The sequence below is a fragment of the Capricornis sumatraensis genome, chromosome 9, assembly GCF_032405125.1.
Source record: "Capricornis sumatraensis isolate serow.1 chromosome 9, serow.2, whole genome shotgun sequence".
In the NCBI taxonomy this organism is placed as follows: Eukaryota; Metazoa; Chordata; class Mammalia; order Artiodactyla; family Bovidae; genus Capricornis; species Capricornis sumatraensis.
This window is the reverse complement of record NC_091077.1, coordinates 68,504,395-68,529,338: the sequence shown is the minus strand read 5'-3', so window position 1 is coordinate 68,529,338 and position 24,944 is coordinate 68,504,395. Positions and strand designations below refer to the sequence as shown.

Sequence of the window (24,944 nt, the reverse complement as noted above, 5' to 3'; positions counted from 1 at the left end):
GTCACCCTGCTTATTGAACTTCTATGCAGAGTACATCATGAGAAACGCTGGACTGGAAGAATCACAAGCTGGAATCAAGTTGGCAGGAGAAATCTCAATAACCTCAGATATGCAGATGACACCACCCTTATGGCAGAAAGTGAAGAGGAGCTAAAAAGCCTCTTGATGAAAGTGAAAGAGGAGAGTGAAAAAGTTGGCTTAAAGCTCAACATTCAGAAAACAAAGATGATGGCATCCGGTCCCATCACTTCATGGGAAATAGATGGGGAAACAGTAGAAACAGTGTCAGACTTTATTTTTTTGGCCTCCAAAATCACTGTAGATGGTGACTGCAGCCATGAAATTAAAAGACGCTTACTCCTTGGAAGAAAAGTTATGACCAACCTAGATAGCATATTCAAAAGCAGAGACATTACTTTGCTGACTAAGGTTCGCCTAGTCAAGGCTATGGTTTTTCCTGTGGTCATGTATGGATGTGAGAGTTGGACTGTGAAGAAGGCTGAGCACCAAAGAATTGATGCTTTTGAACTGTGGTGTTGGAGAAGACTCTTGAGAGTCCCTTGGACTGCAAGGAGATCCAACCAATCCATTCTGAAGGAGATCAGCCCTGGGATTTCTTTGGGAGAAATGATGCTAAAGCTGAAGCTCCAGTACTTTGGCCACCTCATGCCAAGAGTTGACTCATTGGAAAAGACTCCGATGCTGGGAGGGATTGGGGGCAGGAGGAGAAGGGGACAACTGAGGATGAGATGGCTGGATGGCATCATGGACTCGATGGACGTGAGTCTGAGTGAACTCCGGGAGTTGGTGATGGACAGGGAGGCATGGTGTGCTGCAATTCATAGGGTCACAAAGAGTCGAACACGACTGAGCAACTGAACTGAACTGATCTTAACATGGGTTTCCACATCCTGAGCCCAATGGTTTTAAAAGAATCTTCCATGAGCGAATCATTAGTGTTGCAGAGAAAGGAGTGTCTAAGGTTACAGCCATCTGGGAGACTTGGTATTAATCCAGGCTAAGTATGTTCTACCGGACTCCTCCGATTACTGCCTATCTTCAAGAGGGGAGAGCATGACACATTCCCCCAATTTATTTGACCATGCAATCTTCTTTTCACTGCACATTTCTCCAGACTAATAGTGCTCCAAGGACGCTAGATCAAATATACCGGCCCTAATGATGTGAACCCTTGGAGGTGATATCACATGGCCGAGAAAGATTTTGAGTCTGTGAAGTTGTCAGACTCCTCAAAGTACACCAGTAGGAAATGACCTAGTATGGGGATAGCAGAGCTGGAAGGAACCTCGGGTTATTTTGTCAACCTTGAAGATAAGGTAACTGAGGACCTGAGAAATTCAAGGGTAGCCGAGACTGCAGCAACAAGGGGGAGGGTCACTAATGAATTCTCTAGGACTCATCTCAGTGGTTGGTCTTTAGGAAATTGGGTGCTGTGTAACACTGTGTAAATCTGGGAGCTGTAATGCTCCCAGCACCAGTATTGGTCTTAAAGACATCTTTCTAGTGACCTTCTAGTAACCAAACTTTCTGATGAGTGCAAGAAATCCCCAGGTGCTTTCAGCCTGAGAACTTTCCTGCCACTATGCTGGGCCCCTCCTTATAGCTAGTTTTGCTCCATTTTACATGGCATCTGGTCCCATCACTTCATGGGAAATAGATAGGGAAACAGTGGAAACAGTGTCAGACTTTTTCTGGGCTCCAAAATCACTGCAGATGGTGATTGCAGCCAGGAAATTAAACGACGCTTACTCCTTGGAAGGAAAGTTATGACCAACCTAGATAGCATATTGAAAAGCAGACACATTACTTTGCAAACAAAGGTCCATCTAGTCAAGGCTATGGTTTTTCCTGTGGTCATGTATGGATGTGAGAGTTGGATGGTGAAGAAAGCTCTGAGCGCCGAAGAATTGATGCTTTTGAACTGTGGTGTTGGAGAAGACTCTTGAGAGTCCCTTGGACTGCAAGGAGATCCAACCAGTTCATCCTAAAAGAGATCAATCCTGGGTGTTCGTTGGAGGGACTGATGCTGAAGCTGAAACTCCAATACTTTGGCCACCTCATGCGAAGAGTTGACTCATTGGAAAAGATCCTGATGCTGGGAGGGATTGGGGGCAGGAAGAGAAAGGGATGGCAGAGGATGAGATGGCTGGATGGCATCACTGACTTGATGGACATGAGTTTGGGTAAACTCCAGGAGTTGGTGATGGATAGGGAGGCCTGGCATGCTGTGATTCATGGGGTCGCAGAGTTGGATACAACTGAGCTACTGAACTGAACTGAACTTATCCAAAGCCCCCCAAAGTCCAGTAATCAAACTGCTAAGTCCAGTTTTGAGGTCCAGCCTGAATGATTGATTTAGTATAGTGTAAAAGCAAAAGCAGAGCCTTTAGAGCAGGGTTCAAATTCTAGCTGTCACTTTATAACCATGTGGAAATAAACACACTGCATAGTCTCTCTGTCAAAGGTGGAATTTAGCACAGTGACTGTGGTTGATTCAAAGGAATGGACGAATGGAGTTTAGCATGATGCCCTCACACATCAGGCCTTATCACATATTAGTTTCATTCTTCCTCTTAGAACTAAGGATATATTGATAAATGATATATATGAGATAGGATAGAAAGCCCAGACATAAACCCATGTACTCATGGTAAATTCTTTTATAATAAAGGAGGCAAGAATATATAATGGAGAAAAAGACAATCTCTTCAATAAGTAGTGCTGGAAAAACTGGACAGCTACAGGTAAAACAGTAAACTTAGAACATTCTCTAACAACATATACAAACAAACTCAAAATGGACTAAAGCCCTAAATGTAAGGTTGATAAAACTGCTAGAGGAAAACATAGGCAGAACACTCTGACATAAATCAGAGCTATATATATACATATGTGTGTGTATATATATATATATATATATATATATATATGGATTCCTTTCCTAAAGCAAAAGTAAACAAATGAGACCTAGCTAAATTTAAAAGTTTTTGCACAGCAAAGAAAACTGTTGACAAAATGACAAGACAGCCTACTGCATGGGAGAAGATATTTGCAAATGATATAACTAACAAGGGGTTAACATTCAATGTATATAAACAGTTCTTATGATTCTACACCAACAAAATAAATTACCTGATTGAAAAAAATGGGCAGAAGAACTATATAGACATTTTCTCAAAGAGGACATGCAGATGGCCAAGAGGCACATAAAAGGATGCTCAATATTGACAATAATCAGGGAAATGCAAATCAAACCTACAATGGGATTATCACCTCACACTTGCCAGGATGGTTATCAACAAAAAGAACACAAACACCATGTCAGCAAGGATGTGAAACGAAAGGAATCCTCTTACACTTTTGGTAGGAACATAAATTGGTGCAGCCACTATGAAAAACAATATGCAGGTTACTTAAACTAAAAATATGCTTACCATATGATCCACCAATCCACTCCTGGGCATATATCCAGAAAAGACAAAAATTCTAATTCGAAAAGACATAGGCACCCCAAGGTTCATAACAGCATTACTTATAATAGCAAGACATGAAAGCAATGTAAATGTCCATTAACAGATGAAAGGGGGGTGTGTGTGTGTATGTATATATACATAATATTCCACAATGGAATATTACTCAACCATTAAAAGAACAAAACAATGCAATATGCAGCAACAAGGATGGACCAAGTTATTATCATACTAAGTGAAGTCAGACAAAGACAAATTATCATATGATATAACTTATAAGTGAAATCTAAAAAATGATGCAAATGAACTTATTTACAAAAGAGAAATAGACTTACAGACACAGAAAGCAAACTTATGGTTATCAAAGAGGAAAGGTAGGGAGGGATAAATTAGGAGTTTGGGATTAACAGATACACACTACTGCTAATATATATATAAAACTTAAAAATAAAAAAGACCTACTGTATAGCACAGGGAACAATATTCAATATCTTAAAATAATCTATAATGGAAAAGCTTCTGAAAAAGAGTAGATATATATATATAACTGAACCACTTTGCTATATACCTGAAACTAACACAACATTGTAAATCAACCACACTCCAATTAAAAAAATAAAACCCACCCAAAACCCCAAACAAACAAAAACAACAAACAAACAAAAACCAGCACTAGGAGTCTAGGCTGTAGAATTATTACCATCAGACTATGAAAGCCCGAGGCTCAGGAAACATCTCTAATATCAAGCCAAGAGTAAGTCAATTTATAAAGATATAATTCCCCCAGAAAGAAAGCAAACAAGTCATTAGTTTAGGGTGCAGCGTCTTTATATTCTTTATGTTCCTCCCTTCTCTTTCAGGTTGTTTCCTTAGTTACCAGCTTTCCCGTGGTCTTCCACAGATTAACTGGGACTAGAACATGAACCAGAATCAAGACAAGACACTCACTTCACGAGTTTGGAAGCAGTTTTAATGGAGATGGAAATGTTTATCAACTCAACACAGGTACCCCAAAATACAAAGCAAAATATCATCTTCAGCTGCATAGCAAATATGATTTAAGAATTTAACATCATTATTTGATCACAAGCGTAAATATAAGTCACCATAAATAAATGTAAATTCATTGTACAAAAATCCCCGACAACTCTTAATACAAATATGGTACATTTGACAGTTTCTGAAACAGAATTTTTTTAAACCTTTTAAAACCTAAGATTTTATTTTTCTTGGTTCTTAGATACACAAAAAATCAAAAGAGGGGCAGTAACACCAGGAAGGAAAGAATATTAAACCCGTTCTGTATTTGTGAATCAATGCTGCTGGTGAGCCAGGGAAATGAAACATCTCTCCTAAAGGTGAAGACCTCAATTTACTGAGATGAAATCTCTTGAGGGCAATGGGATTCTACCCAGAGGGTCAAAGTCAGGGCTATGATAGGATGGGAGGGGCAGGTTATTAATCTCTACAAAGCAATAGTCAAGGACTTAGAATGATCTCCAGGACTTAATAGACAGTCAAGTAGCTGAGAAAGTGAGCCACCTACTGTACCCAGACAGGCCTGAAGACTTAAGTCTCTGGAGCTTAGAAATTTTATGTGGGTTTTGAAGGTGAGTTTTACCATATAGTTCTCCCATGTGGTGTAACCCCTCACTTTTGCCTTTGGGACACATGTATGATCTTCAAGAAGGAAAAAATAAAACAGAGAGAGAGAGAAATACTATTCCTATGAGAATAGGAAGTGGCAGCTCCAAACAGGAGGATCTGACAGCTTGTACCCTGACTCGCTTTCCTTCCCTACAATTATTTTCTTTCATGGCTCAGAGGGAGCTCAAAGCCCAAGGTTAGCAGGGCAGGGGGCCTCTACAGCAGTGGTCCTCAGACTCTGATGTGTAGCAGAACAATCCAGCTTGTGGCAAGTGCAGATTTCTCAATTCTGCTCCCAGAGACACAGGATTGGTGGGTTTGAGGTAGGCCCAGGAATCTGCATCAAACGTGTTAATCTCAGAAGTCCTGATGGAGGTGGCCTTTGGATCACACTTGGCGAGCCCCACCTCTGTCCTCCTTGGTGAACATGAGCGGATAACACAAACCTCCTGCTATGGACACTTCTTTGCTCTTGCCTGGGGATGAAATGGGCCATCTGGTTAATGGAAACAATTTCTATTCATCTGCCCTGAGTGAGGCGATCATTATCGGTTTATTTTCTCTCTTTTCCTTCCTGGGCCAGGGAAGAAATACCAAATTGTCTCATTTTATATGTTCTTACAAGCTCAGGCTCACAGATTCCCTTTGATGATAAGGTGCTCTGTAAGGAGACATTCGTTTCCCAAAGGCTTCTGTCCTTCTAAACAGCTTCCCCATGCGCAGTAAGAGATTCTGCAAGGAATTTTGATTCTGGGAAATGGAAGTAGGCATGGTTGGATGGCATCGCTGACTCAATGGACATGAGTTTGAGCAAACTCTGGGAGATGATGAAGAACAGGGAAGCCCAGCATGCTGCAGTCCATGGGGTTGCAAATAGTTGGACATGACTGAGCAACTGAACAATAACAATGTCCCTGTGAGATATGACCTACATCTCAAAATCTAAGTTAAGGAACATCAAAGAATAGAAGCCAAAGGTCAAATGTCTCCACAATTTTTCAGCTTCTAGGACAATAAAAGTCCTGATTCATTAGAACAGCGTTCCTCTTTGGGTGTATTTTAGTATTAAAAGGGGCTTCCCAGGTGGTGCTAGTGGTAAAGAATCTGCCTGCCAATGCAGGACATGCAAGAGAGGTGGGTTTGATCCCTGGGTTGGTTGGTATTAAAAGCTCATTGACAAGTATTATTTACACTCCTTTCCTCCTTGACCCCAAGGTGTTTTTTGGATTCTGTTAAAATAACCCTTTAATATTTTCTTTCTTGTGAGGGCTTTTCTGGATGAGAGATTCTGTGCCAAGAAGTGGCTCCTAATTTGGTTGCTGGCTAATGCTGTGGGCAGTGCATGTCTGGCCAGTAGTCCAGTGTTCACTCTCTGTGCGACTTGGTGCTAACTATTTGTTCAATAAATAAAAGACCCTCTCACCATCAAGCTGATGAAGGGTTCTAACAGCGTTCTGTTTTGGACTATGGAATTCCTGGCTGTGTTCATAAATACTGCTTCTACACAGCAGGCCTGACCATCTTCCTACCCAAATTCCGCTCACCCATTTCAGCTGTGAATGCATTTCTGAGTTCTCCCTAGGAGTGCCCTGAGAGGGGAGTCAGGATGTGGTTTTAAGAGTCCATGGAAGGCCAAAGGCAACATCTCAACACCATCTACCATGGTACTGATACCAGGAAGCTCGTCGCCCATTCACCATGGCTCTCAGTGCTTGGTCCAGGAGTACACTTGGCGGTTGAATCCCTGGCATCTGGAGCAGGACAAGATGAGACCGTGGGAAGTCGGGGGAGGGAGCAGAGGAGGTGAAGATGCTAGGAAGTGGACGCATGCCTGTCAAGCCAGGCTGACATCTTGGGGCATGGCCACACTCTTTTCTCCATCTCTAAGACTTCAGTCCTGGGGTTGCATGTGGGCACTGGGCAGGAGGTCACAATCAGGGGAGGAGGTTTTGTGTAGCAACCATGGATGTGCGGACCATGAGATGGAGAAAGGGTGAAACTAGGGCTCTTAACATAGCTGAGGGGAAAAAGAGAAAAAAGCAAGTACTGCCCTGTTTCTGTTTTTTTCTTTTTTTTCATTTACACTATGGAAAAACCACCATGGAGATGTCATGGGAGAGCATGCAGAGGCCCAGCCCTCGGAAGGTGCAGATGTGTTTGGGGAGGTTCTTGTTTGCTTCCAGGTTCATCTCACACATTGTCCAGTCGGACCCTGTTGCAGGCTGGCTGTGGCTTTCTCTCTCCTGCTTCTCCTCCTCCAGCTCGAGGGTTTGCAGGACCTTCCGCCTAGCAGGTGGTAGCCAGGGACTGGTGGATGGGCGGCTGGAAGCAGCGCACATGCTCCACGGTGGAGCTGTCCGTCTCCACGGACTTCATGTACTTGTTCAGGATGGCAAAAACCTCATTGTTCAAGATCTGGTATTTCCTGATCCTGTCTGCCATCTTCTTCAGGGGCTGGAGAAGGACAGGGGCATGTCGGTTAGGAGTGGGAGGAGGGGATAGAGAGATCAACAGCAAGGGAAGGATACAGTTGAGGGTGGGTTCCAGAGTCCTGATGCTTCCACGGTAATGCCACCCTCTTGCTTACAGGCCTCCTATGGGAGCCCAGAGCTTGACAATGAAATGTGAACTTGACCATAAAACCCTTTACATGAGTTTCAAAACTTACCACAAAGCTGCAGTAATCAAAATAGTGTGAAGACAGACATATGGACCAATGGATTAGACAGCCCAGAAATAAAGACTTTCATATATAGTCAAATGATTTTGACAAGGGTGCCTGCAACATTCAATGGAGAAAGAATGGTCTTTTCAACAAACGGTGCTGGGAAGACTGGCATACAGAAGAAAGAAGTTGGATTCTTATTTTACACCATACACAAAACATAAGCTGAAAATGGATTAAAGACCTAAACATAAGAGCAAAAACTATAAAACCTTTAGAAGAAAACATAGACAAAAAGCTTTGTAACACTGAGCCTGGCAATGACTTCTTGGAATATGGCACCAAAGCACAGGTAATAAATAATAAATTGGAATTCATCAAAACTAAAAAAGTATTTGCATCAAAGGACACTATCAGCAGAGTGAAAAGGTGACTCAAAGAATAAAAGAAAACATTTTCAAATCTTGTACCTGATTAGGGATTAATACCCAGAATACAGAAAGGACTTTGTGCAATTAAATAACAGCAAAAAACCAACGAAACAACAACAACAAAAAAAAACAACCAGCCCAATTAAAAAGTGAGCAAAACACTTGGGTAGACATTTCTTCAAAGGAGGATAAACAAATAGCCAATAAGCACACAAAAAGATGGTAATATTAATCATTAAGGAAACGTGAATCAAAACCACAATGAGATACCACTTCATACACATTAAGGTGGCTAGTTCCAAAAATATACAGAAAATGACAAGTTCTGGGAGGATATAAAGAAACTGGAACTCTTATATATTGCTGGTGAGAAAGTAAAATGATGTTGTCCCTGTGGAAAACATTATGGTGGTCCTCAAAAATTGACAATAGAATTACCACACGATCCAGCAATTCCAATTTTAGGTATATACCACAAAGCAATGAAAGCAGGGTCTGGACCAGTTATCTATACACTCACGACACAGCAGCATTACTCACAACAGCCAAAATGTGAGAGCAACTCAAGTGTCCATCAACTGACCAATGGATAAACAAAATGTCATGTACACATATAATGGAATACTCTTTAGCCTTTAAAGGAAGATGATTCTGACTCATGCTATTAATACAACACTGTACACCCTGAACACATTATGCTGAGTCCAAGAATTCAACTTATATGAAGTACCTAGAGCAGTCAAATTCATACAGAGAGAAAGTGAAGGGTTACCAGAGGCTGGAGGGAGGGAGAATGGTGAGTTAGTGTTAACCAAGCACAGAGTTTCATTTGGGGAAAACAAAAAGTTCTGGAGATGGAGTGTAATAAATAATAAATTGGAATCCATCAAAATTAAAAATGCATTTGCATCAAAGGACACTATCAACAGAGTGAAAAGGTGACTCAAAGAATGAAAGAAAACAATTTGAATCATGTATCTGATCAGGGAATAATATCCAGAACACAGAAAGAACTCCTGCAATTAAATAACAGCAAGAAAAAAAAAAAAGGGATGGTTGCACCCAAACACGGGTGAGTGAATTTAATGCAGTAAACAGTTCAAAATGATTAAACTCTACTGAACTGAACACTTAAAAATAGAAAAATTTATGTTACTTATATTCTACTTCATGAAAATTGTCACCTTTATGAAGTGGCACCTGCCTTTTTTCCCTCTCGGCTGGTCCTGGAGACCCACCGGGACCATCTTCCAGCCATCCATCTTCACGCCTCTGTGCCTTTACTTTAGCCAGTCCCTTTGTCTAGAACATCTCCCCCATTCTGCACCCCATTTTCTGCCTGTCTATTTGCAGTCGATCATTCAGGACTTTGCCCAAGCATCGCCTCTATGGGGAGCCTTCTGAGGCCCCTCCCCAGCCCCTCAGCCTGGTTTAGCTGGCCCTTCCTCATGCTCCCACGGCAGCCCTGCTCATCCCACCACAGCGCTCATCCCATCCCCATGCCTGCACAACAGTGTCTGTGCAGATGATGAAGCGGGATGAGCAGACTCTGACTGGCCTAGGAAAGGTGTGTTTCAGCTCTGGAGGCTGGCCCTGCCCTGTGGGGTGACCTGATTCATCCCGGTGGCTTACAAGTCAGTGACTCATGGCTTCCTACGAGAAGGTCGCCAGCTGCTGAGTGTCTCCGCACCTACCTGCGGGGTGGGGAGTTGGCCTCCACAAGGAGCTCACCCTCCTTGGCAGATGAAAGCCTGCTTGTCAGGCCTGGCCCCCTCTCCCAGGCCCCAGCCACGAGCTGCTTACCACATTCTTAATGATTTCATCTTTCCCGTCTTGCCTCTGTACTTTGAGCAGGTGGTAACAGAAGTCGAACAGGTCAAAGCGACGCTGCTGGCCCAGCAGGACGATGATGGAGCAGCCAGCCCAGTTCAAGCCGTCTCCGAAACACTGCCTGGGAGCAGGAGAGGAAGCAGCTGGGGTGAGAGGTGGGGAGGAGCCCTCATCTTGGACCATCTCTGGACCAATTCTCTTAATCTGTACAGTGGGTACAAGGGAAGTTGTGAGTATGGATTCATTTGTTCCCAGGACTGAGGTTTCAATAGAAGCCCTTCTAACCACAAAGAGGTGTCAGTCTGTCACCCCACTGCTGTAAGAAAAACCCGCTTTGAAGAAGACAAGTTTGCAAGAAAAAAAAATCCAACCAGCCTTTGAGATTTATTCAACCAATCAGAATTCTGATGAGATGCTGTCTTGGTTCTGGACAAAAATCAGAGGAAACCTGTGAGGTGAAGGGCCATTTTGAACCAGACCAACTGGCCAGTGTAGGCTGAGAGGGCAGGGATCGGGGGGGCATGGTAGGGCCATGAGCAGATGCTCCAGTGTAGGCTGAGAGGGCAGGGATCAGGGGGCATGGTAGGGCCATGAGCAGATGCTGCTGGTGTGGGGGGCTGCCAGTCCTCTCGGGTCTGGTAAAACTAAGCCTGCACAACCTCAAGTCTCAACAGCAATGCAGGCGATTTGGGAGGCCATGGGGCATCTCTCGGCTGAATCTCTTGTCTTTCATCAGCAGCGGAATCTCACTGGCAAGGTTCCCAGCTTCCCCACTGCTGCCGCTGAAAGAGCAGCCACTCTGGAAAGCAGCCTTCCCATCCCACTCCCCAGAGGGATCTCTGTGGGCCCCACGCGCCTTTCAGAGGCAGGCCTGGTCTGCTCCCCTCACACTCTGCTCTGCTGTGTAGCTGGGCAAGCAATGGGAGGATGGGGCTCTGCTTCTGTCTTTTCTGAGGACAGGACTGGGCCCCTCTCAAAGGCTCCCCTCCCCATTTTTCAGGAGCAGAGGCCTCATGAGCAAGGTGGGGCCCAGCTGCTGCCGGTGGATCCTTCCTCTGTTCTCTGAGCCCTGGGGATCTGTGTGGGAGATGGCCATGTGCAGTGAGGTCTTGATGCTGAGCCTCGTCTGGGCTCCCTCCTGCCCCTTCTGTCGGCCCACCTTCCAGTCTCGGGAAGACAGAACTTTAGAGGTCTGAGGCCTTGAAGTGCACACAGTCCATCTCTGCCTCCAACCACCTGGAGCTTTTCCTGGGAGGTCTCCTCTAAGAGCTGCATCCTAAGCAATGTTCCAGCTCAGTTGTAGTCTGTGAATTAAATTCCAATAATCCTCTTGTCCAATACTTTGTCCACCTGATGCAAAGAATTGACTCATTGGAAAAGACCCTGATGCTGGGAAAGACTGAAGGCAGGAGGAGAAGGGGACGACAGAGGATGAGATGGTTGGATGACATCACCGACTCGATGGACATGAGTTTGAGCAGCCTCCCGGAGCTGGTAAAGGGCAGGGAGGCCTGGGTGCTGCGGTCCGTGGGGTCACAGAGTCGGACTGAACTGAATCCTCTTGTCTCTCTCCTTGTGGGAATCTGTTGTCCTTCCTGTCCTTGCTGCCAGGTGGCCTCGTTCAATCCACCTTATGTTTATCCTCTCATCTCCTCTAGGCTCTGTGAATCCCACACACCAGGAACCATCTCTACTTTTGCTGGGCACGGGATTACGTCCAGCACCTGGCACTCTGACCAACATAAAGCACGTGCTCAGTAGACTGCTGTTGGGCCATCCTACCCCTGCCCTCCTTTCTGACTGAGCTCTGGCTGTACGATGGCTCTTAGGAGGACGAACAGGTTTGGGGGTGACCACACCTTTCTGGGGCTACTTACTCAGCTGTGAACTCGTTGGTCCCCACGGGGATGCAATAGACGAATTGCATGGCACTCCAGAGCCGGTGGAATTCCACGCACTCGTCCACGTGCATGACGCCGTTGGTGGGTGGCGGGCCCCGCCAGACAGGGTCCTGCAGGTAGCTCCGGATGCGGGTCAGGATGACCTCGAACATGGACAGTCCACAGCACAGTCGCTCCTTGGTCAGCAGGTCGCCCTCCCGAGCAATGGCGATTTGCTGGGAAGAGGAGAGTACACGAACCTTCCCGTCACATCTCAGACCCCATTTTCCACCCCTAACCCAAGATTTCCAAACTCTGAAGCTGGCTGCATCTGTAATTTGTTCACCAGAACCGATGTCTTGCCCAGAGCAGGCAAGATAGTTTATAAATTTAGTTCAACTGCAGGGAAGTCTTTGGATAAGTAAAATCTAGGAGCCATCGATAGAGGAATAGTTTAAAAAAATTTAAATCTACCTATGTGATACAGGTGGATCTACAAAGAGTCAGGTAAGGTGGTCTGTGGTGTTGGAGAAGACGCTTGCGAGTCCCTCGTACTGCAAGGAGATCAAAGGTCAATCCTAAAGGAAATCAATCTTGAATATTCATTGGAAGGACTGATGCTGAAGCTGAACTCCAATACTTTGGCTGCCTGATGAGAAAAACTGACTCCTTAGGAAAGACCCTGATGCTGGGAAAGATCGAAGGCAGGAGGAGAAGGGGACGACAGAGGATGAGATGGTTGGATGGCATCACCGACTTGATGGACATGAGCTTGAGCAAGCTTTGGGAGTTGGAGATGGTCAGGGAAGCCTGGCATGCTGCAGTCCATGGGTCATAAAGAGTTGGACACGACTGAGCGACTGAACTGAACTGAACAAAGAGTCAGACATGACTGAGTGACTGAACAACAGCAACCTACCTAAATGCTAGGGAGCCTTTGAAAAGACTTGGATGATACAACTACTAGTATTATTGTTACTACTGAACTATTACTACCACTAGTGAACACTCACCGTGTGTGTAATACACCAAGCCCTGTTCTATGCATTTTCTAAGTACTGACTTTGTTTACTCTTCACATAAACCCCATGCAGTAGATGTCATTATTATCCCCATTTTATTGAAGAAGAATCTGAGGTTCAGAGAGGCAGTCAGTGAGTGGAAAAGCTGGGATTTGAATCCCAGTAGTCTCTATATGTGGATTAAGTTGTTAAGTGAATAGAGCAAGTTGCAGAAAAGGGCATACACTAGAATCCTATTAAAACACATCAATAACACAATCCCACAGACAGACACACAGAACTCTGTGTGTGGGGGTTGTGTGAAAGTGTAAAACATTCTAGAAGGATTACCGTCAGTTGTGAGAACAGATGGGCTTGGAGAAGTAGGTGGGGTATTCACTTTTTACCACAAAGACTCTGTACAGTTGAATGTGCTACAATGAGCATATGCTACTCTTAAAAATTTACCACTGATTTTACAGAATTATTTCCTCCAGTTAGAAGTTCTCTCACCACTGTCAACAATCTCTATTAAGAATTTAAACTGGCTGATCATCTGGCTTCTAGTTATTGCATCTCTAATAATCATCAGGCTAGACTAGCATATCAAAATACATTACCATCTGTAGGAGGAAAAAACATCTGGGAGTAGAGATCACAAAACCAAATGCAAAGATGATATATTTTAACATCTAAGGTCAAAGTAAGATCTCCAGATCTAGAGACAAAGCTAAAGAGGGCTGGCTTCTGAGACTGAGAGGTCCCCAGGGCACTGGCTTCTGAGACTGACACGTCCCCAGGGCACTCCTGGGATCAGCTCCCCAGCGAGTTCAGGGTGGCTGGTGGGGGGAGCCTGCCCGATTACCACCAGTACAGCTCCCACCCTCTAGCCCAGAGAAAGAGGGCAGCCTCAATTAAACTAATCCATGAAGGGAAATAAGTCAGGAAACACCAATGCTGGAGCCTGTTAGGAATGTGGGTCAGGAGTGTAGTTGTCATGACAACTACAAACGGAAAAGTCTCAGACAAAACTGTGAACTGGGGAAGAATTTGACAACCTATGTTTCAAACAGGAGGGAGAGGGAACCCTGATTCACAAATGTGCATCTTGGTTCCAGGGGCAGAGAAAGGACACTCCAGAGCAGAGAGCTGCCACAGCTCACCAGAAGTACCTCTTTTAAAACCCTGACCCCCGTGCTTGACTCTGTTCTCACCAGGAAATGCTCTCTGGTGGTGCCTAGACTCTGGCAGGCTCCCTGCTTCAGAAAGAGAGCGCCTGGTACAGCGAAGATGCTCTGCAAGCAAAGAACCCACACTCGTTCTTGAGTCATGGATATTCTCCTTCAGAAACCAACATAGAGAGCTCTGGTTTACCAGGTAATCTCCTGTGCATTTAGTTAATCTGAATCAGTCCTCAGGGCCTGACAATTGTGGGAGGATCTAAAGAATTAGCAACAGGGCTTCTATTGGGTTGGCCAAAAAGTTCTTTTGGTTAATGACTATGTCATTCAATACAGTTCTTGGTGAAAATGAAAAATGTGTTTTATTTTTACTTACAATTGAATGCTTTTTTGGCCAATCCAATAAATCTGCAGACAGGCTTTGAACTCTTGTGACCCCGAACTACAGCCAATTAAAGGGCCTTGACTGAAATGGTCAGGGGCTTTGTCCCTTTCCTGTAAAAGAGTTTACCTTTACGAGTCCTCCTATGATCTATAAAAGTAAAGTCTGGAAAAAAAACCTGTAAAAATGTTATTAAAAATTTTTTTTAAAAACTCCCATAAATCCCATCACCCAGAGACAAGCTTTCTTAAGATACTTATGTATGATTTGTGTGTATGTATATGATTATGTATAGGTATCTATTTTAACAAAATTTGTATCATACTATCTATATTGTCTTTTTCTCAAGATGTTAGTACTATAAAAAACCATTTCCTTCAATATTTTCAGTAACATGGTTTTTTAATGGCTAAATAAAATAGCCATTGATATACCCCATTTATTTAGTCCTACTCTTTAAAATTTTTTTAAATTTAAATTTATTTATTTTTCATTGGAGGATAATTGCTTTGCAATACTGCTTTGGTTTCTGCCACACATCAACATGAATCAGCCATAGGCATACATACGTCTCCTCCCTCTTGAGCTTCCTTCTAGTCCTACTCTTGTTGGTTATTTTAAATTGTTCACAAGTTTTCAACAACATAGACAGATCATAAGTAATTATTCTTATGTGCGTGCGTGCTCAGTTGCTCAGTTGTGTCCAGCTCTTTGTGACCCCATGGACTGTAGCTCGCCAAGCTTCTCTGTCCATGGAATTCTCCAGGCAAGGATACTGGAGGGGTTGCCATTTCCTTCCCCAGGGGATCTTCCTGACCCAGGGATCAAATCTGTGTCTTTTGCATCTCCTGCATTAGCAGGGAGATTCTTTACCACTGTGCCACCTGGGAAGCCCCGTTTTCCTTATACACACACACACACACACACACACACACACACACACACACTCTTATATGCACTTTTTGAGCTTATCTCTGGTTATTTTCTTAGGCTAAAATCCTAGAACTATTCAAAGAATACAAGTAGTTTTAAAAGGCTTTTGCTACCTGGTGACAAACTAGTCCCAAGAAAAGCTGAACCGCTGTGCGTCTATCTGTGCCAAGTCTGATGCTTCATTATCATGAAGAAAAGGCTTAACAGACTTGGGAGAAGAGCAGCTGCACCCCGCTCCTTTGCGCTCATTGGTCGCTGGTAAGGCAGAATGCTTCTCCTTAGGCTTCCTTCTTATGTTTGCTGCTTCCTTTCTGTTTTTGTTTTGAGTTTTCTTTCATGCCCTTGTTTCTTTTGATATGAGTTTTCTTTCTGCTCTGAAAAAGTGCATTATAGATTATTATCACATATACCCCTAATTTGTGACTGTGTTTTTAATGTATACTGTGTGTGTATGTGTGTGTTTAACATAAATTTAAGCCATTTCTTTTCAGTCCCACTCAGTGGGGAATTTTTTTTTTCTCTCCCTCTGCCATTCTTTTCTGTTAATAAGGTATAGAGAAAGCATTTGTGAAATCATGTGGAAATAGATTTCTGTATGGCATCACGGACTCGATGGACGTGAGTCTGAGTGAACTCCGGGAGATGGTGGTGGACGGGGGGGCCTGGCGTGCTGCGATTCATGGGGTTGCAAAGAGTCGGACACAACTGAGTGACTGAGCTGAACCCTGAACTGATGGAGTACTTTGATTACATTTAGGATACTTTGGAGAAGATTACTATCCCATGCCCACTCTTTCCTTTCTGTTTTTTGGAAGCTTTTTACTTATTTGTTTGTCGTAATGATTGTGAAAGGCAGCTCAGCTATTTGCCCATTTTACAGATGGAAAAACAAAGATCAAAGATATTAAATTCTAGCACTAGATTATACAACAGTTCAGGGATAAAGCTGGGAAGAAGAGTCCTAACTCCCTGACAGAACATTCTTTTCCTGATAGCACTAGGCAACAAACCAGGTCACCTCAGTTTTTCCCAGAAACAAATACAAGCAATGTAGCACGGTCGAACCCTTCCAACATTAAATACGTGGCAGAATTTCCCTATCACTGACCTAGAAGTTTTGTGAGTTCCCTGAACCCTAGCAAGCATGGAAGTTAATATTTTAAAATTTTTTCTTTTGTCTACAGGAGGACTAAGTTTTAGACTATTCCTTAAGGGCTGGGAGACTTATACAACTGGCATTTCCTCTCCGGCAGAATGTCTAGGCTTTTGTTTGTTAAATATCAGCATTTGACAAATTGAGATTTCCACTAGTCCCAGGGAAATAGCGTTCACCAGAACAGGGAAGGAATTCACATACTTCTAAGTGGAAACACATGCCAAAGCCCGGGTGCGAGAGGCCAGATTCTTGTAGGATGACACCATCCCTGGAGCAGACACATTTATATGTCGCTGGCTTGGGGGATTTCTCCCTAAAAGGCAATCTTTAGAGGATCTTCTGTGTTCAGCTCCAGAAAGCCAAAAAAGAAAATGTTCATATTTCACAGTATCTAAATTCTCTCGGTAGTGACTAAAGAACACAAATGCCACTAAATGTTTAGTCACTGGTTTTGTAGGAGGAGGGTGGCCCACAGGGGGTCTGCCTCTGTCAAGCTCATCAGCTTGACACCTGGGCAGATGGGGCTCCACCCTGGGCTCTAACACTTGCCATGGTTTTTGAGAGAAGAGACTGCCTTTTGCTCTCTGAGGAGGACGAAAGCTTTCTGACTCATGAGCTTTTGTGACGGGAGAGAGGACCTTAGGGATGTTAAGTCCAAGAGTAGATCTGAATCCTAAACCTTTGAAATAGCCGGGTTTGTTGAATAAAACAAGCCATCATAGCATGCCTCACTATACTGCCCTATTTTCTCTTCTTCCTGAATACCCCTGCCCCCTGCCCCCCACCCCTAAATGCCTGATTCAACTTGAGTCAACTTGAAAGGAGACAATATATGCTTCCTGTTACCTCCCTTTCTCCCGGTGTCTTTTTCCCAACTAACCACACGATCTGTGAGCTCTCTGAAGGCAGGGGTCCTCTTTCACTCATCTCCATATACAGATACAGGCTTATAAAAATGAGTTTTAACTACAGAATTAACACCTGAGCTCACTCACCTTTGAAAATATGAGAACATTACAGATAAAGCTGTGTTTGATCTCCCTATCCATCTCTGTCTCTTTCATCTCTCTTCACAAGTTGCCACCATTATGAACTGGGCACTTTCATGTCCTAGGAAAAGTTTCACTTTATATGGTTTTTTGGTATGTGTTTAAAAAAATCCACATAGCCTCAAAGTCCATGACCTGCATGCAACTTCCTTTATTCACCTAACCGTGTGTTTATGATCTGTCCACACTGATGTATCTAGATCTGATTTTCCCTTTTCATTATGATTTGGCAGGTATTCATCATTTAAATGATTTTACCCCATTTTATTTACTCAACATGCTACTGAGTGACATTTAGGTTGCTTCCAGTTTTTGCTTTAACAAACAATGCTGTGGTAAACATCTTGTGTTCCTGTATTTTTTTTTTTTTCTTTTTTAGCCAAGATAGGGCTTCCCTGGTGGATCAGATGGTAAAGAATCTGCCTGCAATGTGGGAGACCTGGGTTCGATCTCTGGGTTGGGAAGATCCCTGGAGGAGGGCATGGCAACCCATTCCAGTATTCTTGCCTAGAGAATCCCCATGGAAAGAGGAGCCTGGTGGGCTACAGTCCGAGGGGTTGCAAAGAGTCAGATGTAACTGAGAGACTAAGCACAGCACAGCACCCAACGGTGAACTGCTGGCTTGCAGGATGGGTGGTTTAATTCTGAGAGATAACAGAATTCTTAATACTTAACGGGGAGTAACAGATACTTGTCTGACTTCCTTCTTTCTTGGCAGGACAGATGATAGAGGCTGTAGGCCTGAGAGTCAACAAGTCTCATTCCAGACCTGCCCCTGCCACTACCAGGCTGTGGGCTGTGACCTTCTGTTTCTCTCTCTGGGCCTCAGTTTCCCCATCTGTAAGGAGGAGGTTGGACCAAATGCTCTCTCTCTCCCTCTAAAGTTCCTTTCAGTTCTATGAGTCCATGACAGGAGGATCGTACCTGAGGGGTCCCCAGCCGCTCTATCAGAGGGACCAGGTGAAGTGGGGCATACTTGGCTTCCAGGCGTTTCATCCGGACCTCCAGACGCTCGCCCTCTGCAAAAGGAATGGTAGGCAGAACATGAGATTCAGGGCACATCGGGGGAAATGGGAGAGGAAGAGCTCTCAGAGGACTTGGTGATGTACTTGCATTCCAGCACTTAGAAGGAGTGTGTAGAGCTGTGTTCCTTAGTTCTGGCAAGTGTGATCAGGACTCACTGCAAGGAAACATGTTCTATTATCTTTGTCCAGTGGAATCATCTACCTCACGGGGTGGTGAGTTACTCATCACTTGAGTAACTAGTCAAGACAAGTAGCTAGTCTTGTCTAGACTAACCTAGACAGCAGCATACTAGGGATGTTCTAGAAGGACCAAGAAACAGGCTGGGAACATCATTTACAATTCCAGCATTAACAGCTGCCCAAGGCTTTAACCTTGTTCTTTTCTGACTGCAGATCTGAGTTTACTGAGATTAAAAGAGCATAAGATTCAAATTCAAATGGCTAGTTTTTAAAATTAATTTATTCTTTAATTGAAGGATAATTGCGTTAGGGAATTTTGTTGTTTTCTGCCAGACACCAACATGAACTAGCCACAGGCATACATATGTCCCCTCCCTCTTGAACCTCTCCCCCATCTCCTTCCCAAACCCACTCTTCTAGGTTGTTACAGAGGCCCTGTTTGAGTTTCCTGAGTCACACAGCAAATTCCCATTGGCAATCTATTTTACATATGGTAATATAAGTATTTAGCTGCTTTCAGAGGTTTCTTACCTTTGATGTAGACTCTAGGCAAGATGTTTTGGAAGGGTGCAGCATGAAGCAAATCACAGACTTCCTCCTGAGACTGCAAACAGAGAGAGAACTTTTATTTTAAACCAGGAAGAATTTTCATCACTAAAGATTTGAACACTGGAGTCAGTTAGACCTGAGTTCAAACCTTGACTCCTATACTTAACTAGCTGTGGGATCTTAAGCACATTGCTTAACCTCTCTGAGCCTATTTATTTATCTGAAAAATGAGGATGAGAACAGTAGCTATTTTAATGAGTAACATTGAGAGAACGTATAGCCTCATAGCACAGACCCTGGACATACTGAGTGTGTAGTACGTTTTCATTACAGCCTTACAAAGAATTGGGTGAAGAATTCAAAGCAGTGGGATCAGATAGGGATGATGGACCCAGATTACGTTCAACTGGTTGGTGGTGAGCTCAGGCTTATGGGCTCAAGGCAGGTAGCCAATCCCACTGGGCAGGATGCCTCAGTGTGAAGGCCTGGGTCTGGTGGGTTTTCTCCATTTTGACTCCAGTGGGTGAGAGAAGAGGGACTAGGGCCCAGACAGACAGGTTCTCATGGGAGTTCTTTATGCACAAAAGTAAGCTTAAGAGCAAACATATACTATGACGATTAGGGGCAGGCAGGCCTGGAAAGTGAAGTGAAGTTGCTCAGTCGTGTCTGACTCTTTGCGACCCCATGGAGTGTAAGCCTGCCAGGCTCCTCTGTCCATGGGATTTTCCAGGCAAGGATACAGGAGTGGGTTGCCATTTCCTTCTCCAGGGGCCTGGAAGATATGGTCTACTTACTGTCTGTCCCAGGACCAGTTCATGATTACTGGATTTAAAATCACAGGGTATGGAGGGGACCTAGACAAGCCATCCTCCATGGGCCTTGGTTTCTCTTCTTTAAACTGTGGGGATTTGAATTAGGTAAAATCCAGCCTTCATTCAACTCTGATCCTCTTGGATTCTAAGCACCTGAGAAAATCAGAATCGTGAGTACCCTTGACTCTTCACTAGGCCTGGGTGGAACACGGCCATCCTGGAAATCTAGCAGGCCAACTAGCTGCTCAAGAAAGAAACTCCTAAACTCCCTTCAGCTTTTGAAGTGAGGGTAACAGATGGAGGACAGTTGAACTGAGAGGGATCTGCCTGATCTAGGTGTAAATCTCAGCTTCTTAGCCAGAGAAGGAAGTTTCCTTCCTTTCTTAACTAGTCTGTTCCTCCTCAAACCAGTAAATTAAGCAACTTGGTCTTCCTTGCTATGTCTAAGCTTAGATCCTTTGATTCATTATATAATCTGAAAACCTGGCTATTGATTATTCAGGCTGATTCAATGGGAAAAGAAAAAAAAAAGAACAATAAAATTGCTAAACTTCTGGCCAGACCAGACCAGAAAAAAAAAAAAAAGAGAGACAGAGGACACAAATTACCAGTATCAGAAATGAAACAGGGACAGCTTTTAGTTTCACGTATATTTCCCTATAGTCCTGCATTCAATGTTACTGATGTCTGTTCATATCTTTATTATGCCCATCCTTCTGCTTGTTTTGGGTTTATTTTTCTTTCTCCAGTTTCTTACAGTAGAAGCCTAGATTACTGATTGAACACCTTACTCTTTCTTAACATTCAGGGTCTTCTCTGATAGCTCCGATAATCAAGATCTGAGTCCTTCTGGAGGTAGCCCAATCCATTTTAAAACTCTAATGGTTAGAATTTTAAACCAAACCAACTTCCCAGTCGTTTCCTTTCAATATCCTTGTTATGCTCTTTAGAGTGTTACTGAATGTTTTTCTAGCCTGTATCTTCAGTCACCCTTTCATTTCTTTCCTCCTTTCAGAGCCAAGCAGCTTACAGGAGCCTTTTACCTCTCTCTCCATTTCCTAGTCTTCCCTTCCCTTCACAGCAAACAGAACTATCATGGCCTGCTGTACCATGTCATGGCAACGGCTCGGGCAGAGATTACTGCTCTGTCACCGAGTGCAGTGGACAACTTTTAGTCCTCCGGATGTGTTAGGCACTATGACAATGAGTTCTGCTGGGGTCCATTATTTCATTTTCTCTTTTGTAGATTCTCTTGCAGGTTTGACTTCTAACCATTCTTTAAATGTTGGTTTTCTCTAAGGTCCCTCTTTTCTTCTTGCTTTATTCTACCCAGTTTGTCTCACCTATTCCCAAGTCTATAAGCACTGCCTTTGATCCGTCAACTCTATTTCCTGCCAGATGCCTCTTTCAAGCTCCAGATTTGGATATTTACCTCCTTGTTAGATATTTCCAAAGCTTCACATTTCTAAAGCTGACCTCCTCCCTTTCTTATCTCAGGTTTCTTTGCTCCTGGAATGGCACAATAACCTCATCTGCCATGTCTAAGACCTGGGGATCATTTTCTCGCTCTTCCTCACCTGCTATGACCAGTAAGTCCTTATGTCTTGAATTCTCTTCACATTGACCACAATACTATGAGCTCCTTAAAGGGAGGAATGTTGAGTGCCTCTATTTCTACTTTTTATCTCCAGTGCCCAGTACATGACAGTCTTGCAATAATTATTAAATGAATGCATACTTGTTATATTATGTTTCTTAGATGGATAAATGAATTTAGTTACCCACGTGACTATCTTCCAAATATGAGAAACCTATTACATTCATTTATCCAACAAATATTTATTGAGTACCAGACATTGTTCTAGGCTTTGCAGATACGATGCTGAACAAGTTAGAGCAGATCTGTGCACTCGTGTAAATCCCACTGTAGTTGAGAGAGATAAAAACAAGTAAACAAACCAAAAAGTTTCAGATAGTGGTAAGACACAATAGGGTACTAGGCTAAAGTGACTGGGAGTGGGAAAGGGACTACTTCAGAGAGGAGGCTAGGGAAAATCTTTTTGAGGGGGAGTTATCTAAGTAAAGAATGAAAAAAGAGGGAGCCAGCCATGTAGATATGAGGTGCAAAGGCCCTGGGGCAGAAAGTAAACTAGAGCATAGAGACACAAGTAATCAGTACAGTCTGAGTTCCTAATGGTAGGGAACGATCAGATCATGTGAGGTCTCATAGCATGGGATGAAGCCTGGATTTTATTTCAGGTGCAATGAGAGATTACTCAAGTATTTCAAGCAGAGGGCTGGTAAACATACCCGTCCTGCTAAGCTTTTTTTTCTCTTTTTTTTCTCTTTTTCTCTGCTATGTTTTATCTTTCTTGCTTTATTTTCTTCCTAAAAATGTCTGTGCTCCTTGAAATGCCTTCTTACTAGAAAAGTTACTCCTTGCATGAACTGTCAATTTTCTGTTTTGTTAATGTCAATAGAATTGACCTTAGGAGCCACCTTAGGGGTTAGAGAAAGGGGAAGAAAGCTCTGGGACCTCTACAACAAGACAAATGCTGTTGCTTTAATTTCACATAATGAGCTTCCATTTCAGTTTCCTTAGGGGAGACAGGAGTGTTCCAGATACCCTTCTCTGCACCCTGCCTCTCCCTCAGGTTTGCAACCTGCAGGACCAGAGGTTGTTTGGGAGTGCTTCCTGTTAGCATGCTCCTTGTGTGTTCTCAATCAAGGTGAGGAAAGAGAAGGGTGTGGTTTCCTCACAGAGGTAGGAAAGCATTGTCTGGAAGGTTCCCAGGGATGAACTATGTGGTTATTTGCATGATGAGGTGGCTACATACTCTGAAAGGTGGAAGGTATTTGTTTGGCATTCATGAGCTGAGGTCGTCACTGTTAATAAAAATGTCCAGTTCAGAGCACGCTGGGCCTGTGTCAGGGATCAGGCTTCACAGCAGGCACCTATGCTAATACTGACCAATTCTCGTCCAATCTCTATTCTGAAGGATCACACTCGGCTTTCCACTCTACTAGGAAACCATCTGGCCCCTGGCCTATGAAGGCCACCCAGAATGGGTTTCTTCTCAACTCCTCTCCCCACCAGCTCTTTCTGCACCAGTGACAGCAGCTTTCTGTTATTTGAATCCACCGTCTGCATACTCATCACTGAATTTCTACCTTCTCTCTGGAATGCCCACTAACCTATCTCCCTGCCCTTTGCTTAGTAAATCCCTACTCTTCTTTCAGATCTTAATTTAAGCATCGTCCCTTCCAGGGAGACTTCCTGGATCCCTCCAATACCTCTCTGCCCATGGGGTTCCTTTGTTATATGTCCTCAAAGAACCAAGCTCTTTTCCTTTCTAGCATTTGAACTCAGTCTGTATTGTACGTATCTATATGTGACTATTTGATTAATATCTACCTCCTTCTACTGGAATGTAACATTCATGAAGGTAGGGAAAATGATTATTTTTGACTATATTTTATTACCAGGAATAAGCACAGTGACTAGCAGATAGCAAATGCTTAATAAATAAGTGGAACAAAAGTTGAAAGTCTGTGGCACATAAGGGAATTTAGACTTTGGACAGAATCTCTCCTAATCTGGGTTTTCTTAACTGGTCTAGATGTTTTCCCTTATCACCATGGGAAGAATTTTTCCTTCAATGTTACTGATTACTCTGTGTGAACACTTCTAAGAAATGCTCCACAGGGCAGGATTTTCAGGTGTTTATTTTCTATTCCTCTCTCTTTTCCTCCCTGTATTTTCCTGCTTGTATCACTACAGATGGTGACTGCAGCCATGAAATTAAAAGACGCTTACTCCTTGGAAGAAAAGTTATGACCAACCTAGATAGCATATTGAAATGCAGAGACATTACTTTGTCAACAAAGGTCCATCTAGTCAAGGCTATGGTTTTTCCAGTGGTCATGTATGGATGTGAGAGTTGGACTGTGAAGAAAGCTGAGCACCAAAGAACTGATGCTTTAGAACTGTGGTGTTGGAGAAGACTCCAGAGAGTCCCTTGGACTGCAAGGAGATCCAACCAGTCCATTCTGATGGAGATCAGCCTTGGGATTTCTTTGGAGGGAATGATGCTGAAGCTGAAACTCCAGTACTTTGGCCACCTCATGCGAAGAATTGACTCATTGGAAAAGACTCTGATGCTGGGAGGGATTGGGGGCAAGAGGAGAAGGGGACGACAGAGGATGAGATGGCTGGATGGCATCACGGACTCGATGGACGCAAGTCTGAGTGAACTCTGGGAGTTGGTGATGGACAGGGAGGCCTGGCGTGCTGAGATTCATGGGGTCGCAAAGAGTCGGACATGACTGAGCGACTGAACTGAACTGAACTGATGTACTTACTAAATTATTACTATGCATATATTACTTCAAAAAATAAAACTGGAAGAAACTCTAAAAGTACTTTTGAATTTTACAACAAGGAGCTTTTGGGATCTAGATGCTAGAATCAGACAGAAGGAAATAAAATCTTAGCGTGGCACTTGGTCCAGCATAGAACAATACTTGCATCAGATTAATAATGTAAAAAGTATTTGCTTTTGGCTTTTTCTCCTTTTGTTAAACTATGGTTAAAGAAAAAATCACAGATGAAGGGCAAACTACAAATGTTACAGAAAATACAGCTGTGACAACATAAAAGTAAAAGGGCAGCCAACAGGAAGTAGGAGATAGAAGTCTAGAAGTGGAAGTGAGGTCTGTTGATTTCCTCATC

General features: G+C 43.5%; 1 protein-coding gene across 3 annotated transcripts in view; it reads right to left on the bottom strand.

The window, feature by feature from the left end:
• Positions 1–7,424: 7,424 nt before the first annotated feature.
• Positions 7,425–24,944, bottom strand: part of CYFIP2 (cytoplasmic FMR1 interacting protein 2) — a 109,626-nt gene continuing 92,106 nt past the window's right edge. For all 3 annotated transcript variants that reach the window (XM_068981260.1, XM_068981261.1, XM_068981262.1), the window contains 5 exons: positions 19,383–19,455; positions 18,571–18,665; positions 11,942–12,180; positions 10,038–10,185; positions 7,425–7,592 (listed from right to left, as the gene is read on the bottom strand). In XM_068981260.1, coding sequence (XP_068837361.1) covers positions 7,425–7,592; positions 10,038–10,185; positions 11,942–12,180; positions 18,571–18,665; positions 19,383–19,455 — 723 coding nt within the window. The remainder of the gene's footprint in view (positions 7,593–10,037; positions 10,186–11,941; positions 12,181–18,570; positions 18,666–19,382; positions 19,456–24,944) is intronic.